At 50.7% G+C, this 12,960-nt stretch overlaps 1 protein-coding gene across 3 annotated transcripts in view; it reads left to right on the forward strand.

Annotated features, from left to right (window-relative positions):
* MAP3K15 (mitogen-activated protein kinase kinase kinase 15) overlaps positions 1–12,960 on the forward strand; it is a 223,385-nt gene that overhangs the window by 183,134 nt on the left and 27,291 nt on the right. For all 3 annotated transcript variants that reach the window (XM_030202273.1, XM_030202274.1, XM_030202275.1), the window contains 2 exons: positions 92–249; positions 5,411–5,594. In XM_030202273.1, the coding sequence (XP_030058133.1) occupies positions 92–249; positions 5,411–5,594 (342 nt within the window). The remainder of the gene's footprint in view (positions 1–91; positions 250–5,410; positions 5,595–12,960) is intronic.

Here is a 12,960-nt window from a genome sequence, read left to right on the forward strand (position 1 = left end):
CCATGCCTTCTAGTTTTACGCTTCTTATAAATGGAAGCTGGAAGTCCAGGCCACGGCCCTTCAGCTGTGTATATTTTCTGTCCCTCTCCAGGCACGTTACAGTACATGGCTCCTGAAATTATCGATAAGGGACCACGTGGGTACGGAGCACCTGCTGATATCTGGTCCCTGGGATGTACCATTATTGAAATGGCAACGGGTAAACCACCGTTCCATGAACTGGGAGAGCCCCAAGCTGCAATGTTTAAAGTAAGTCTTGCGTCTTTTACTGTAAAACCCCAATATTCAAAGATACTTCCTAGTAAGTGCCCTAGGCAGTACTAGCTCTGGGTCATGCCAGGCCGCAGTAATACTACTACTACTACTTATCATTTCTAACGCGCTACTAGACGTACGCAGCGCTGTACACTTGAACATGAAGAGACAGTCCCTGCTCGACAGAGCTTACAATCTAATTAGGACAGACAAGAGATAAGGGAATATTAAAGCGAGGATGATAAAATAAGGGTTCTGAACAAGTGAGTAAGGGTTAGGAGTTAAAAGCAGCATCAAAAAGGTGGGCTTTTAGCTTAGATTTGAAGACGGCCAGAGATGGAGCTTGACGTACCGGCTCAGGAAGTCTATTCCAGGCATATGGTGCAGCAAGATAAAAGGAACGGAGTCTGGAGTTAGCGGTGGAGGAGAAGGGTGCAGATAAGAGAGATTTACCCAGGGGAGGAATGTAGGGAGAGATGAGAGTGGAGAGGTACTGAGGAGCTGCATAGTGAATGCACTTATAAGTCAATATGAGGAGTTTGAACTGTATGTGGAAACGGATAGGAAGCCAGTGAAGTGACTTCAGGAGAGGGCTAATATGAGCATAACGACACTGGCGGAATATTAGTCGTGCAGCAGAATTTTGAACAGATTGAAGAGGAGAGAGATGGCTAAGTGGGAGTAACCATCCAATGAACAGCAGTAATATTCAGTCTAGTATCTGCATAGCTGTCTGGAAAAATTTAGGACAGTCATTATCTTGTACCCAGTGTACAGATAATGGACTGAATGTCATCGCTATCGATATACACCGCTCCCTTGGTATAACATGGAACTTTGGAGCCAAAATCAGTACCACCAATAACAAAGGCTGCGTTACAATGAAAAGCCAGTGAATATGTGTATCAGCTTGCCAATACCTGATTAAATAAAGACTCGGTTTTTAAAATCAATTTATAATCGAGCAAAAGGTATAAAAGTTCGGGGAGCCATACTCGCTACCGCGTTGTAATCAAATTCGCATTATAACGGTGCGTGTTATAATGAGGGTGCAGCTCGATACATGTAGCCAGTGCCACTTACAATCCAGATTGTGGCAACTCATTATACATGAATAATTTAAACGCTGTGGCTAGTGTTTAGAACGAGCCAACATTGAACTCTTTAATGTGGTTACTTTAATCACATTGTTATTATTGAACGTTATACTTTATCCTTGATCTCATATACCTGATATGAATTATTTATTTATTTATTTATTTACTTCTAATCTACTTGATATTTTATATACCTTAATTGTATAATGCTCTGTACTTCTCATTCCGTTAATGGCGATCGCCATTGCGGCATAATGTAAGCCACATTGAGCCTGCAAAGAGGTGGGAAAATGTGGGTTACAAATGCAGCAACTAAATAAATAACCTGTCGACTGCAGTGTTTAAATATTAGGCCATACGTATTTCGGGGTGATTTTCAAAAGCTTTTGACGTACCTGATAGCAGGCTACATTTGAAGAGAAAATACATAGTTAAATATCATGCATGCATGGACCGGTGCAACCCAGGACTGGATCAGTGGCGTATTTATTCTAGGTGCGTATGTTGCGTACGAATCCCCTGTCAGATCTCCCCCCCCCACCCCCACTCACCCACCCTTGCCTTAAAATCATCTCTGCTGCAGTCTTTGCCCAGGCAGCGGCACTCCTAGACTTCCTGCAGCCTGCACCGGGACTTTCTCTCTAAACCACACCTTCTGATGCAACTTCCTGTTTTGTGAAGGGCGGGATGATTCAGAGAGAAAGTGCTAGTGGGCAGAGTGAGTAAATGTAGTCACAGACTTTCACAATATATATTTGTATTTAGCTCCCATCTTTTGTAAGAACATAAGAATAGCCCACGGAAGTTTAGTGACAGGAGACGGCATGACATCGAAATCTGAAGCCCATTCCCCCAGCAACCGCCATCTTGGTATGTCCATAATAAAGTATCAGCTGCTGCGTCCACATTGTCGTCGTGAATTGCGTCATCTCAGTTATATTTAGAAACATGCCGGCTTGTGCGGGGGTAGGGATGTTCACAGAGGAACTATACATGGGAAGCTGTCAGGGAGCACGTGGAGTGGTGAAAGTCTTCCAGGAGGAAGGGGGTTCTGTGTGCGAGACAATGAGAGGAGTCTTGGACAGAGAGGAAGATGAAAACTTGCCGGTCAACGTCTTTCCTGCCCAGTTAAATCGCTTTGCATTGGGCGGTTGGAGTCTAATCCTGGGATAGACAGAGACATCCACATAAGCACCGCCATACTGGGAAAAGACCAATGGTCCATCAAGCCCAGCATCCTGTTTCCGACAGCGGCCAATCCAGGCTTCAAGAACCCGGCAATCCCCCCCCCCCCCCCCCAAAAAAAAAAAATTAATAATGTTCAATGGACTTTTCCCTCAGGAATCTGTCCAAACCCCCTTTAAATTCCGTAAGGCCAGCTGCTGTCACTACATTCTCCGGCAACGAGTTCCAGAGTCTAACTACACGCTGAGTAAAGAAAAACTTTCTCCTGTTTGTTTTAAATTTACCATATTCTAGCTTCAACGTGTCCCCTGGTTCTGTTATTTTTTGAAAGTGTAAACAATCGCTTCACATCTGTCCACTCTGCTCATTATCTTGTAGACTTTATCATATCACCCCTCAGCCGCCTTTTCTCCAAGCTGAAGAGCCCTAACCTTCTCAGCCTTTCCTCATAGAAAAGTCGTTCCATTCCTTTTATCATTTTCGTCACCCTTCTCTGCACCTTCTCCATGTGGATAAAGGTGAGCCGGACGATATTCTGTGTCTGGAGTTTCAAAAGGCATTTGACAAAGTATGTCATGAAAGACTCCAGAGGAAATTGGAGTGTCATGGGATAGGAGGTAGTGTTCTGTTTTGGATTATAAACTGGTTAAAAGATAGAAAATAAAGGGTTAAATGGTCAGTATTCTTATGGAGAAGGGTAGAAAGTGGGGTTCCCCAGGGGTCTTTGCTTTGACCACAGCTTTTTAACATATTTATAAATGATCTAGAGATGGGAGTAACTAGTGAGGTAATTAAATTTGCTGAGGATAAAAAATTATTCAAAGTTGTTAAATCATAAGAGGATTGTGAAAAATTACAAGAGGACCTTACGAGGCTGGGTATCCAAAATGCAGATGACGTTTAACGTGAGCAAGTGCAAAGTGATGTACGTGAGAAAGAGGAACCCGAATTAAAGCTACGTCATGCAAGGTTCCACGTTAGGAGTCACTGACCAAGAAAGGGATCTAGGTGTCGTGATTGATAATACGTTGAAACCTTCTGCTCAGTGTGCTGCTGCGGCTAAGAAAGCAAATAGAATGTTAGGTATTATTAGGAAAGGAATGGAAAACAAAAATGAGGATGTTATAATGCCTTTGTATCGCACCATGGTGCGACCGCACCTCGAATATTGTGTTCAATTCTGCTCACCGCTCTCAAAAAAGATATAGTGGAATTAGAAAAGGTGCAGAGAAGGGCGACGGAAATAATAAAGGGGATGGGATGACTTCCCTATGAGGCAAGGGCTCTTCAGCTTGAGAAAATACGGCTGAGGGGAGATATGATAGAGGTCTATAAAATAGTGAGTGGAGTGGGACTGGTAAACGTGAATCACTTGTACTGTTTCCAAATGTACTAGGACTAGGGACCATGCAATGAATCTACTAAGTAGTAAATTTAAAACAAATCGGAGATAATATTTCTTCACTCAGTGTGTAATTAAACTCTGGAATTCGTTGCCAGAGAATGTAGCAAAAGCAGTTAGCTTAGCGGGGTTAAAAAAGGTTTGGATAACTTCCTAAAGTGAAGTCCACAAGCCATTATTAAGATGGGGAAAATCCACTGCTTATTTCTAGGATAAGCAGCATAAAATCTATTTTACTGTTTTAGGAACTTGCCAGGTACTTGTAACCTGGATTGGCCACAGTCAGAAACAGGATGTTGGGCTTGATGGAACTTCAGTCTGTCCCAGTATGGCAATGTTTATGTTCTTAAGGTCTCTGGGCTGAAAGTTGTCCTCTGCTCAGCAGCTAAAAGTGTGAGCAGGGATTTCAGAACAGGAGCAGGGGACAAAGGATGAGGCAGGGGAAGGAGAGAACACAGGAAGCTGTGCTCAGGATTTTTTTCCTACTGGTGGGACCACTTGGCTTTTCTCTTCTTAGGCTGCTTCTCATGAAAGCAGTGATCAGGATCAGTCACCGAGGCTCTAATGAGTGTAAGAAAGGGCTCAGAGTATGAGAGAGGCTTCAAGTGAGTGTGACACTCTCCTAATGAGTGAGAGAAGGAGTTCAGAGAGTGAGAGAGCCTTCGAATGAGTGTGACACACTTCTAATCACGGGTGCAGCCAGACCTTGACGGGAGGAGGGACCAGAGCCCAAAGTGGGGGGACACATTCTAGCCCGCTTTCCTACCACCCCCCCCCCCCCCCCCCCCGCTGCTGCTTCTGCTCCCCGTCGCTGCCCCCTCCCCCCGCGTCCCCTCTCGCTGCTTCCCCCCACTGCCGCTGCGAAGGTACTTTGGCTGGCAGGGGTCCCCAACCTCCACCACGTAAAGCGTTTGTCCTGCGCTGGTCTCACATTTCGGTCCTGTTTTCAGTCGCACTGTGCATGTTCGTTTTAATGAAACTGAGCATGCACAAAGCGTCGCGCATGCTCAGTTTCGCTAAAACGAGGGTGCACGGCGCGACTGAGAAGAGCAGGGTAGGAAATGCAGCGAGACCAGCGCAGGACAAATGCTTCAGCTGGCAGGGGTTGGGGACCCCTGCCAGCCAAACCGGGGGCCCCAGAGCCAATTTGGGGGGCCCAGGCCCCCCGTGGCCCCCATAGCTACACCACTGCTTCTAATGAATGAGAGAAGGGCTGAAACTCAGTGTGACAGTGAGAGAGTCTTTAAATAAATGTGACACACTCCTAATGAATGAGACTTGGCATCTCTGCATTGGCTAATTTTCAAAGATAGTTTGCAGTTATATAGCTTTCTCATAATTGCTCACCTTATCTTACAAGTTCTAATATGTGTCTGTATTTTTACACCAGGAATTCATAGACTGTAGCAGTTTCTAACTAGCCCCAGGATAGGCTGGAATAACACAATGCACATATATTTCATGATTGCAGGTGGGGATGTTTAAAATCCACCCTGAGATCCCAGAATCAATGTCAGCAGAAGGCAGAGCCTTTATCGTCCTGTGCTTCGAGCCCGATCCCCTAAGGCGCACCACAGCAGCAGACTTGCTCAAGGACCCCTTCTTGAAGCAAGTGATCAAGGGAAAGAAGCATAAAATTGCCTTCAAGCCTTCAGGTAAGTAGGCAGTCAGGGCCGTGCCTAGGGTCTCTGGCGCCCCCCTGCAGACTATCAGTTGGTGCGCGCACCCCCCCTGGACTTTTAAATTTACCTCCCCCTGACGTCTGCGCAGCGTCAGTGAAAGTGCTGCCTGTCTGACATCTCTCCACCAGCCCAGCCTTCCCTTCGCTCATTCGTTCCCTCTATGTCCCGCCTTCTTCTGACGTCATTTCCTTTGAGGGCAGGACACAGAGGGAATGAACGAGCGAAGGGAAGGCTGGTGGAGAGATGTCAGACAGGCAGCGCTTTCACTGACGCTGCGCAGACGTCGGAGGCGGAGCGAGATAAATTTAAAGCGCTGGGGAATCGGAGATGGTGGGGAGCGGAGGAGTAAGGGTTTTAAAAAAAATATACAATGCGATGGCGCAGCGCCCTTGAAGGCAGGCGCCCCCCTGCAGCGCTTACTGCGGTTTGCGTGTTGGCACGGCCCTGTAGGCAGTCAACAGATGCAAAGTTAAGCCATGGCTTAGAGAGGAATCTCTCAGGTGACACGGTCTGCTCTGCAGGACCCAGCCAGCTTCTCAGAACAGGGTGCAACTCATTAGCGCCTTGCAAACAGAGGAAAATTTACAGCAAACGAGCATCTTGATTTTTCTAAATCCCAAGTAATTAAATACCTCAGTTTAATAACAGGGGGCTCAGTCACCTTTATTGCTGTCAATTAGGCTGCTAAACTGTGCATATTTTAATCCTGGCTGGTACAGAGAGTAAAACCAGAGAATGTTAATCATACGGAGGCTTTTGAGTTTATTCCTGTTCGGATCAAGGGTATAATGATATGATTTAGTGTCCTTGGAAACTGCCACATAGCTTCTTTTATATAAATGATTTGGAAGATCGAAATGCAAAGCCAAAATACCCAGAATACATGGTCTTATGCTAGACTTGGTTGTGGGCTGATTATATTTCTGGATTAAGCAGGACGCTTTTAGTTTCAAAAAATGTGCACCAAATGGAAAGAAAGACTATGAAGCCAAACATTTCGATGCAGTCCCATGGCCCCCTCATTTTTGTCTCCATCACCTCCACTAGAAGGCTGTTCGGTTTGCCCACCACCCTTTCCTTTAAGAAATATTTTCTGATATTCAGAACTGTCAAGTCTCCCACATTTAGCGCCGCTGCTTCTCTCGGAGCAGCTGCAGCAAAATGAGAAAAACGAGCGCGGGGCGGCAGCAGCCTTCAGACATGCGCTGTGGGCTCTGTCAGTCCTCTGCCCCCAGAACAGGAAATTGACATCAGTCAGAGGACGGCAGAGCCGACAGCGCATGTCTGAAGGCTTCTGCGGCCCCCTGCTCATTTTTCTTGTTTTGCCAGCCCATTGCTGCGACATCGGGAGAAGCAGCAGTGGCCAGGAACACTAAGTGGAAAAGGTAGGGGAAGGGGGAAAGGGCATCAAGAGGGAGGCAGGAAGTGATAAATGGAGAGAGCAGAGGAGAGAAAAAGAAAGAATGGAGATGCTGGATGGAAGAGGGGTGCAGAGAGAGATAAGTGGAAAGAGGGGACATGGAAAAGGGCAGGGGGAGAAAAGTTGCTGGGGAGAAGGAAAGGAGCAAGGGGGAGACCCTGTCTGGTCAGATGGAGAGAGAAAGAGGAGAAATGTTGGATGAAAGGAGGGAGAGAAAGAGGAAAAATGCTAGAAGGAGGGGGCAGAAAGATGGAAGAGGAGTACAGCGAGAGAGAGATAAGTGGAAAGATGGGGAGAGAAAGAGGGGACATGGAAAAGGGCAGGAGAGAGAGAAGCTGCTGAGGAGAAGCCTGGGGAGAAACTGGGGGAGACCCTAGCTGGTCAGATGGAGAAATGCTGGATGAAAGGAGGGAGAGAGAGAGAGGGGAAATGCTGGAAGGAGGGGGCAGAAAGAGGGAAGACGCTGGATGAAGATGGGTAGGAAAGAAAGAGGGAAGGTACTAGATGGAAGGATAGGGAAAGAAAGAGGAAATGCTGGATGGAAAGATGCAAAGAGAAAGAGGGGAGATGCTGGATGGAAAGGGAGAGAGGATAGAGTTAGTGAAAGACTGGAGAATAAGAGGAAGGGGCATGGGGAGAACAAAAGTGAGGAAAAGATGAAAAGCTATAGGTAGATGAAGTAAAAACAGGGAAATTAAAAATGGATAGTAAGAATGAATTAAATCTGGACAGAGAGAAGCAGAAAAATAAATTGAAGAAAACAAAGAAAAAGGAGAGAAAATGACAAATGGACAGGAAACCCTGGTAAGAGAGTTAAGAGAAGACGAAGGAAAGCAGAATCATGAGACTGGGACCAACACAATTAGAAAAAGTAAATGGCAAAACAACAAAGGTACAGAAAATAATTTTATTTTTTAATTTAGGATAAGGTAATGTGGTAACTGTATTAATAAAGATTAATAAATGCAAATAAAACACAAAATAGAAAATAAGGTGGTACCTTCACTGATTTAAAAACATTTTTGATTAGCCTTCAGAGACCAGCACTTCCTCAGTTCAGGAGACGATACCATGACAGCATTATACTGACTGAGGCAGGAGGTTTTGGCCTCTGAAAGCTAATTGAAAAGGGTACTAGGCTATTCTCCGAGGACAAGCAGGCTGCTTGTTCTCACGACTGGGTGACGTCCGCGGCAGCCCCCACCAACCGGAAATAAGCTTCGCGGGACGGTCGACACGCAGGGCACGCCCACCGCGCATGCGCGGCCGTCTTCCCGCCCGTGCGCGACCGCTCCCGCCAGTTACTTTTTTTCCGCGACTGAGAGAGTTGTGTTTTCCCCTCTCTCTCGTTTTCAGCCGCCGGATTTTTTCGACCGCGTTTACGCGGATCGTCGCTTTTGGCCTGTTCGGCCTCTTCTTCTTCTTCTTTCTCTTTTATTAAAAAAAAAAAAAAAAAAAAAAAAGAATTTTGCGCGTGTGGAGCACGCGCTCCTTCTTTTCCCTCGCTTTCTAGCGGGGACGCCTCGTTGCGGCCTAGTGGCCGCTCGGTCGGTTTCAGTTTTCGTGGTGTGATTTTAGCCACCATTGCCGACTTTGACTTCGCCGACGCGATTTTTCCGTCGATGTCCTCGAAGGTCCCGAGTGGATTTAAAAAGTGTGGTCGCTGCGGCCGGCCGATCTCGCAGACCGACACCCACGCTTGGTGCCTCCAGTGCCTCGGGCCGGAGCACAATCTCAAGTCGTGCGTTTTGTGTCTCGGTCTCCGGAAACGGACTCAGGTTGCGAGGCAAGTTCTGCGGGACCGTCTTTTTGGAACTTGCGCCGGCCCCTCGACGTCGACCTCGACGGCATCGGTATCGAAGACCGGTTCTTCGGTACCGGTATCGATGCCCGAGACATCGGCACCGATGGCAGCGACCCCAGGAGAACAGGTCCCGTCGGCCCGCCGGTCCGCCGGCGAGAGTGGGGTAGAGAGACCGCGTGGGCAGTCGGCCCCGGTCACTCCCTCAACTCGTGAGCCACGGGACCGAACCCTGTCGGACCCGGTACCCCGAGACCGAGGGGGATCGACCTCCTCCTCCTCCATGCCCTCCGGCACCGGTGACGTGCACCGGAAAAAAGACAAGAAGCGCCGTCACCGGGAGCCCTCGGTGCACCTGAAGAGGAGTCGACGCCGAAGCGTCATCGCAGAGAGGAGAGATCTCCGTCGGTGGTGGAGGTACCGACGCGTCGGGGTTCCGGCACCTCGGTGCCGTCTCCTGGCCCCCAGCAGCTTCCGGCACCGACACCCTTACCGGCCCCACCGCCTTTCCCGGCAGCGGGCCTGGACGAGTGCCTCAGAGCCATCCTTCCGGGATCCTGGAAGGGCTGATGCGCCAGGCTGTGCCGGCGCCGGGGGTGCTTGCGCCCTCGGCGCCGATGACTGTGGCGCCGGCGAGCTCTAGCCCGGCGCCGGGGCAGTCGACACCGCCGCCGCTTGCGGTGCCGGTCTCGACAGCCACGCAGGTGGAGTCCCCGTCGACGTCGATGGAGGGAGCTCCGTCCCCGCCGGCGCGGGAGTCCACCGCTCGACGACACCGAGACCTCGGTGCCTCGACGTCGAGCCGGGCCCGGTACCGGACGCAGCTACATGAGCTAATGTCCGATACCGAGGATGAGGACTCGTGGGGGGAAGAGGAGGACCCGAGATATTTCTCCTCAGAGGAGTCTACGGGCCTTCCCTCGGACCCCACGCCGTCACCGGAGAGGAAGCTCTCACCTCCTGAGAGTCTCTCCTTTGCCTCCTTTGTGCGGGATATGTCTATAAGCATTCCCTTTCCCGTGGTCTCTGTGGAAGAGCCGAGGGCCGAGATGCTCGAGGTCCTCGACTATCCATCACCACCTAGAGAGTCCTCCACGGTACCGCTGCACAATGTCCTGAAGGAGACGCTGCTCCGGAACTGGGTGCGACCACTAACTAATCCCACCATTCCCAAGAAAGCAGAGTCCCAGTACAGGATCCACTCTGACCCAGAGCTCATGCGGCCCCAGTTGCCCCATGACTCAGCGGTCGTGGATTCTGCTCTCAAGAGGGCACGGAGTTCGAGGGATACCGCCTCGGCGCCCCCGGGGCGGGAGTCTCGCACTCTGGACTCATTTGGGAGGAAGGCCTACCAATCCTCCATGCTCGTGACCCGCATCCAATCTTACCTGCTCTATATGAGCATCCACATGCGGACCAATGTGCAACAGCTGGCGGACCTGGTCGATAAGCTCCCGCCGGAGCAGTCCAGGCCTTATCAGGAGGTGGTCAGGCAGCTGAAGGCGTGCAGAAAGTTCCTGTCCAGGGGGATTTTTGACACCTGTGACGTGGCATCTCGTGCTGCGGCCCAAGGTATAGTGATGCGCAGGCTCTCATGGCTGCGTGCCTCTGACCTGGACAACCGCACCCAGCAGAGACTGGCTGACGTCCCTTGCCGGGGGGATAACATTTTCGGTGAGAAGGTCGAGCAGATGGTGGACCAACTGCATCAGCGGGAAACCGCTCTCGACAAGCTCTCCCACCGGGCGCCTTCAGCACCCGCCCCCACGGGTGGGCGTTTTTTCCCGGGCACGGCAGGCTGCACCCTATTCTTTTGCAAAGCGTAGGTACAACCAGCCGGCCCGAAGGCCTCGCCAGGCACAGGGACAGCCCCAGCGCGCTCGTTCTCGTCAACAGCGTGCGCCTAAGCAGCCCCCTGCGCCTCCACAGCAAAAGCCGGGGACGGGCTTTTGACTGGATCCACGGGAACATAGCCGCCCTACAAGTGTCCGTACCGGACGATCTGCCGGTCGGAGGGAGGTTAAAATTTTTTCACCAAAGGTGGCCTCTCATAACCTCCGACCAGTGGGTTCTCCAAATAGTGCGGTGCGGATACGCCCTGAATTTGGCCTCCCTGCCTCCAAATTGTCCTTCGGGAGCTCAGTCTTTCAGCTCCCTTCACAAGCAGGTACTTGCAGAGGAACTCTCCGCCCTTCTCAGCGCCAATGCGGTCGAGCCCGTACCACCCGGGCAGGAAGGGCAGGGATTCTATTCCAGGTACTTCCTTGTGGAAAAGAAAACAGGGGGGATGCGTCCCATCCTAGACCTGAGAGACCTGAACAAATTCCTGGTCAAAGAAAAGTTCAGGATGCTTTCCTTGGGCACCCTTCTGCCAATGATTCAGAAAAACGATTGGCTATGTTCCCTGGATTTAAAGGACGCATACACTCACATCCCGATACTGCCAGCTCACAGACAGTATCTCAGATTCCGCCTGGGCGCACGGCACTTTCAGTATTGTGTGCTGCCCTTTGGGCTCGCCTCTGCCCCACGAGTGTTTACAAAGTGCCTCGTGGTGGTGGCGGCGTATCTACGCAAGCTGGGAGTGCACGTGTTCCCATATCTCGACGATTGGCTGGTCAAGAGCACCTCGGAGGCAGGAGCCCTCCGGTCCATGCAGTGCACTATTCAACTTCTGGAGCTGCTGGGGTTTGTGATAAATTACCCAAAGTCCCATCTCCAGCCTACTCAGTCTCTGGAATTCATAGGAGCGCTGCTGAATACCCAGACGGCTCAGGCCTACCTTCCCGAAGCGAGGGCTACCAATCTCTTGGCCCTGGCTTCGCAGACCAGAGCGTCTCAGCAGGTCACAGCTCGGCAGATGTTGAGACTTCTGGGTCATATGGCCTCCACAGTTCATGTGACTCCCATGGCTCGTCTTCACATGAGATCTGCTCAATGGACCCTAGCTTCCCAGTGGTTTCAAGCCACCGGGAATCTAGAAGATGTCATCCGCCTCTCCACCAGTTGCCGCACTTCACTGCTCTGGTGGACCATCCGGACCAATTTGACCCTGGGACGTCCATTCCAAATTCCGCAGCCCACGAAAGTGCTGACGACGGATGCATCTCGCCTGGGGTGGGGAGCCCATGTCGATGGGCTCCACACTCAGGGTCTGTGGTCCCTCCAGGAAAAGGATCTGCAGATCAACCTCCTGGAGCTCCGAGCGATCTGGAACGCACTGAAGGCTTTCAGAGATCGGCTGTCCTGTCAAATTATCCAAATTCGGACAGACAATCAGGTTGCAATGTATTACGTCAACAAGCAGGGGGGCACCGGATCTCGCCCCCTGTGCCAGGAGGCCGTCGGGATGTGGCGTTGGGCGTGTCGGTTCGGCATGCTCCTCCAAGCCACGTACCTGGCAGGCGTAAACAACAGTCTGGCCGACAGACTGAGCAGAGTCATGCAACCGCACGAGTGGTCGCTCCATGCCAGAGTGGTACGCAAGATCTTCCGAGCGTGGGGCACCCCCTCGGTGGACCTTTTCGCCTCTCAGACCAACCACAAGCTGCCTCTGTTCTGTTCCAGACTTCAGGCACACGGCAGGCTAGCGTCGGATGCCTTTCTCCTCCATTGGGGGACCGGCCTCCTGTATGCTTATCCTCCCATACCTTTGGTGGGGAAGACCTTACTGAAGCTCAAGCAAGACCGCGGCACCATGATTCTGATCGCGCCCTTTTGGCCCCGCCAGATCTGGTTCCCTCTTCTTCTGGAGTTGTCCTCCGAAGAACCGTGGAGATTGGAGTGTTTTCCGACTCTCATTTCGCAGAACGACGGAGCGTTACTGCACCCCAACCTCCAGTCTCTGGCTCTCACGGCCTGGATGTTGAGGGCGTAGACTTCACTGCGTTGGGTCTGTCTGAGGGTGTCTCCCGGGTCTTGCTTGCCTCTAGGAAGGATTCCACTAAAAAGAGTTACTTTTTCAAGTGGAGGAGGTTTGTCGTGTGGTGTGAGAGCATGGCCCTAGAACCTCGTTCTTGCCCTGCACAGAACCTGCTTGAATACCTTCTGCACTTATCAGAGTCTGGCCTCAAGACCAACTCAGTAAGGAATCACCTTAGTGCGATTAGTGCTTACCA

This window comes from Microcaecilia unicolor, chromosome 4 (genome assembly GCF_901765095.1).
Source record: "Microcaecilia unicolor chromosome 4, aMicUni1.1, whole genome shotgun sequence".
NCBI lineage: Eukaryota > Metazoa > Chordata > Amphibia > Gymnophiona > Siphonopidae > Microcaecilia > Microcaecilia unicolor.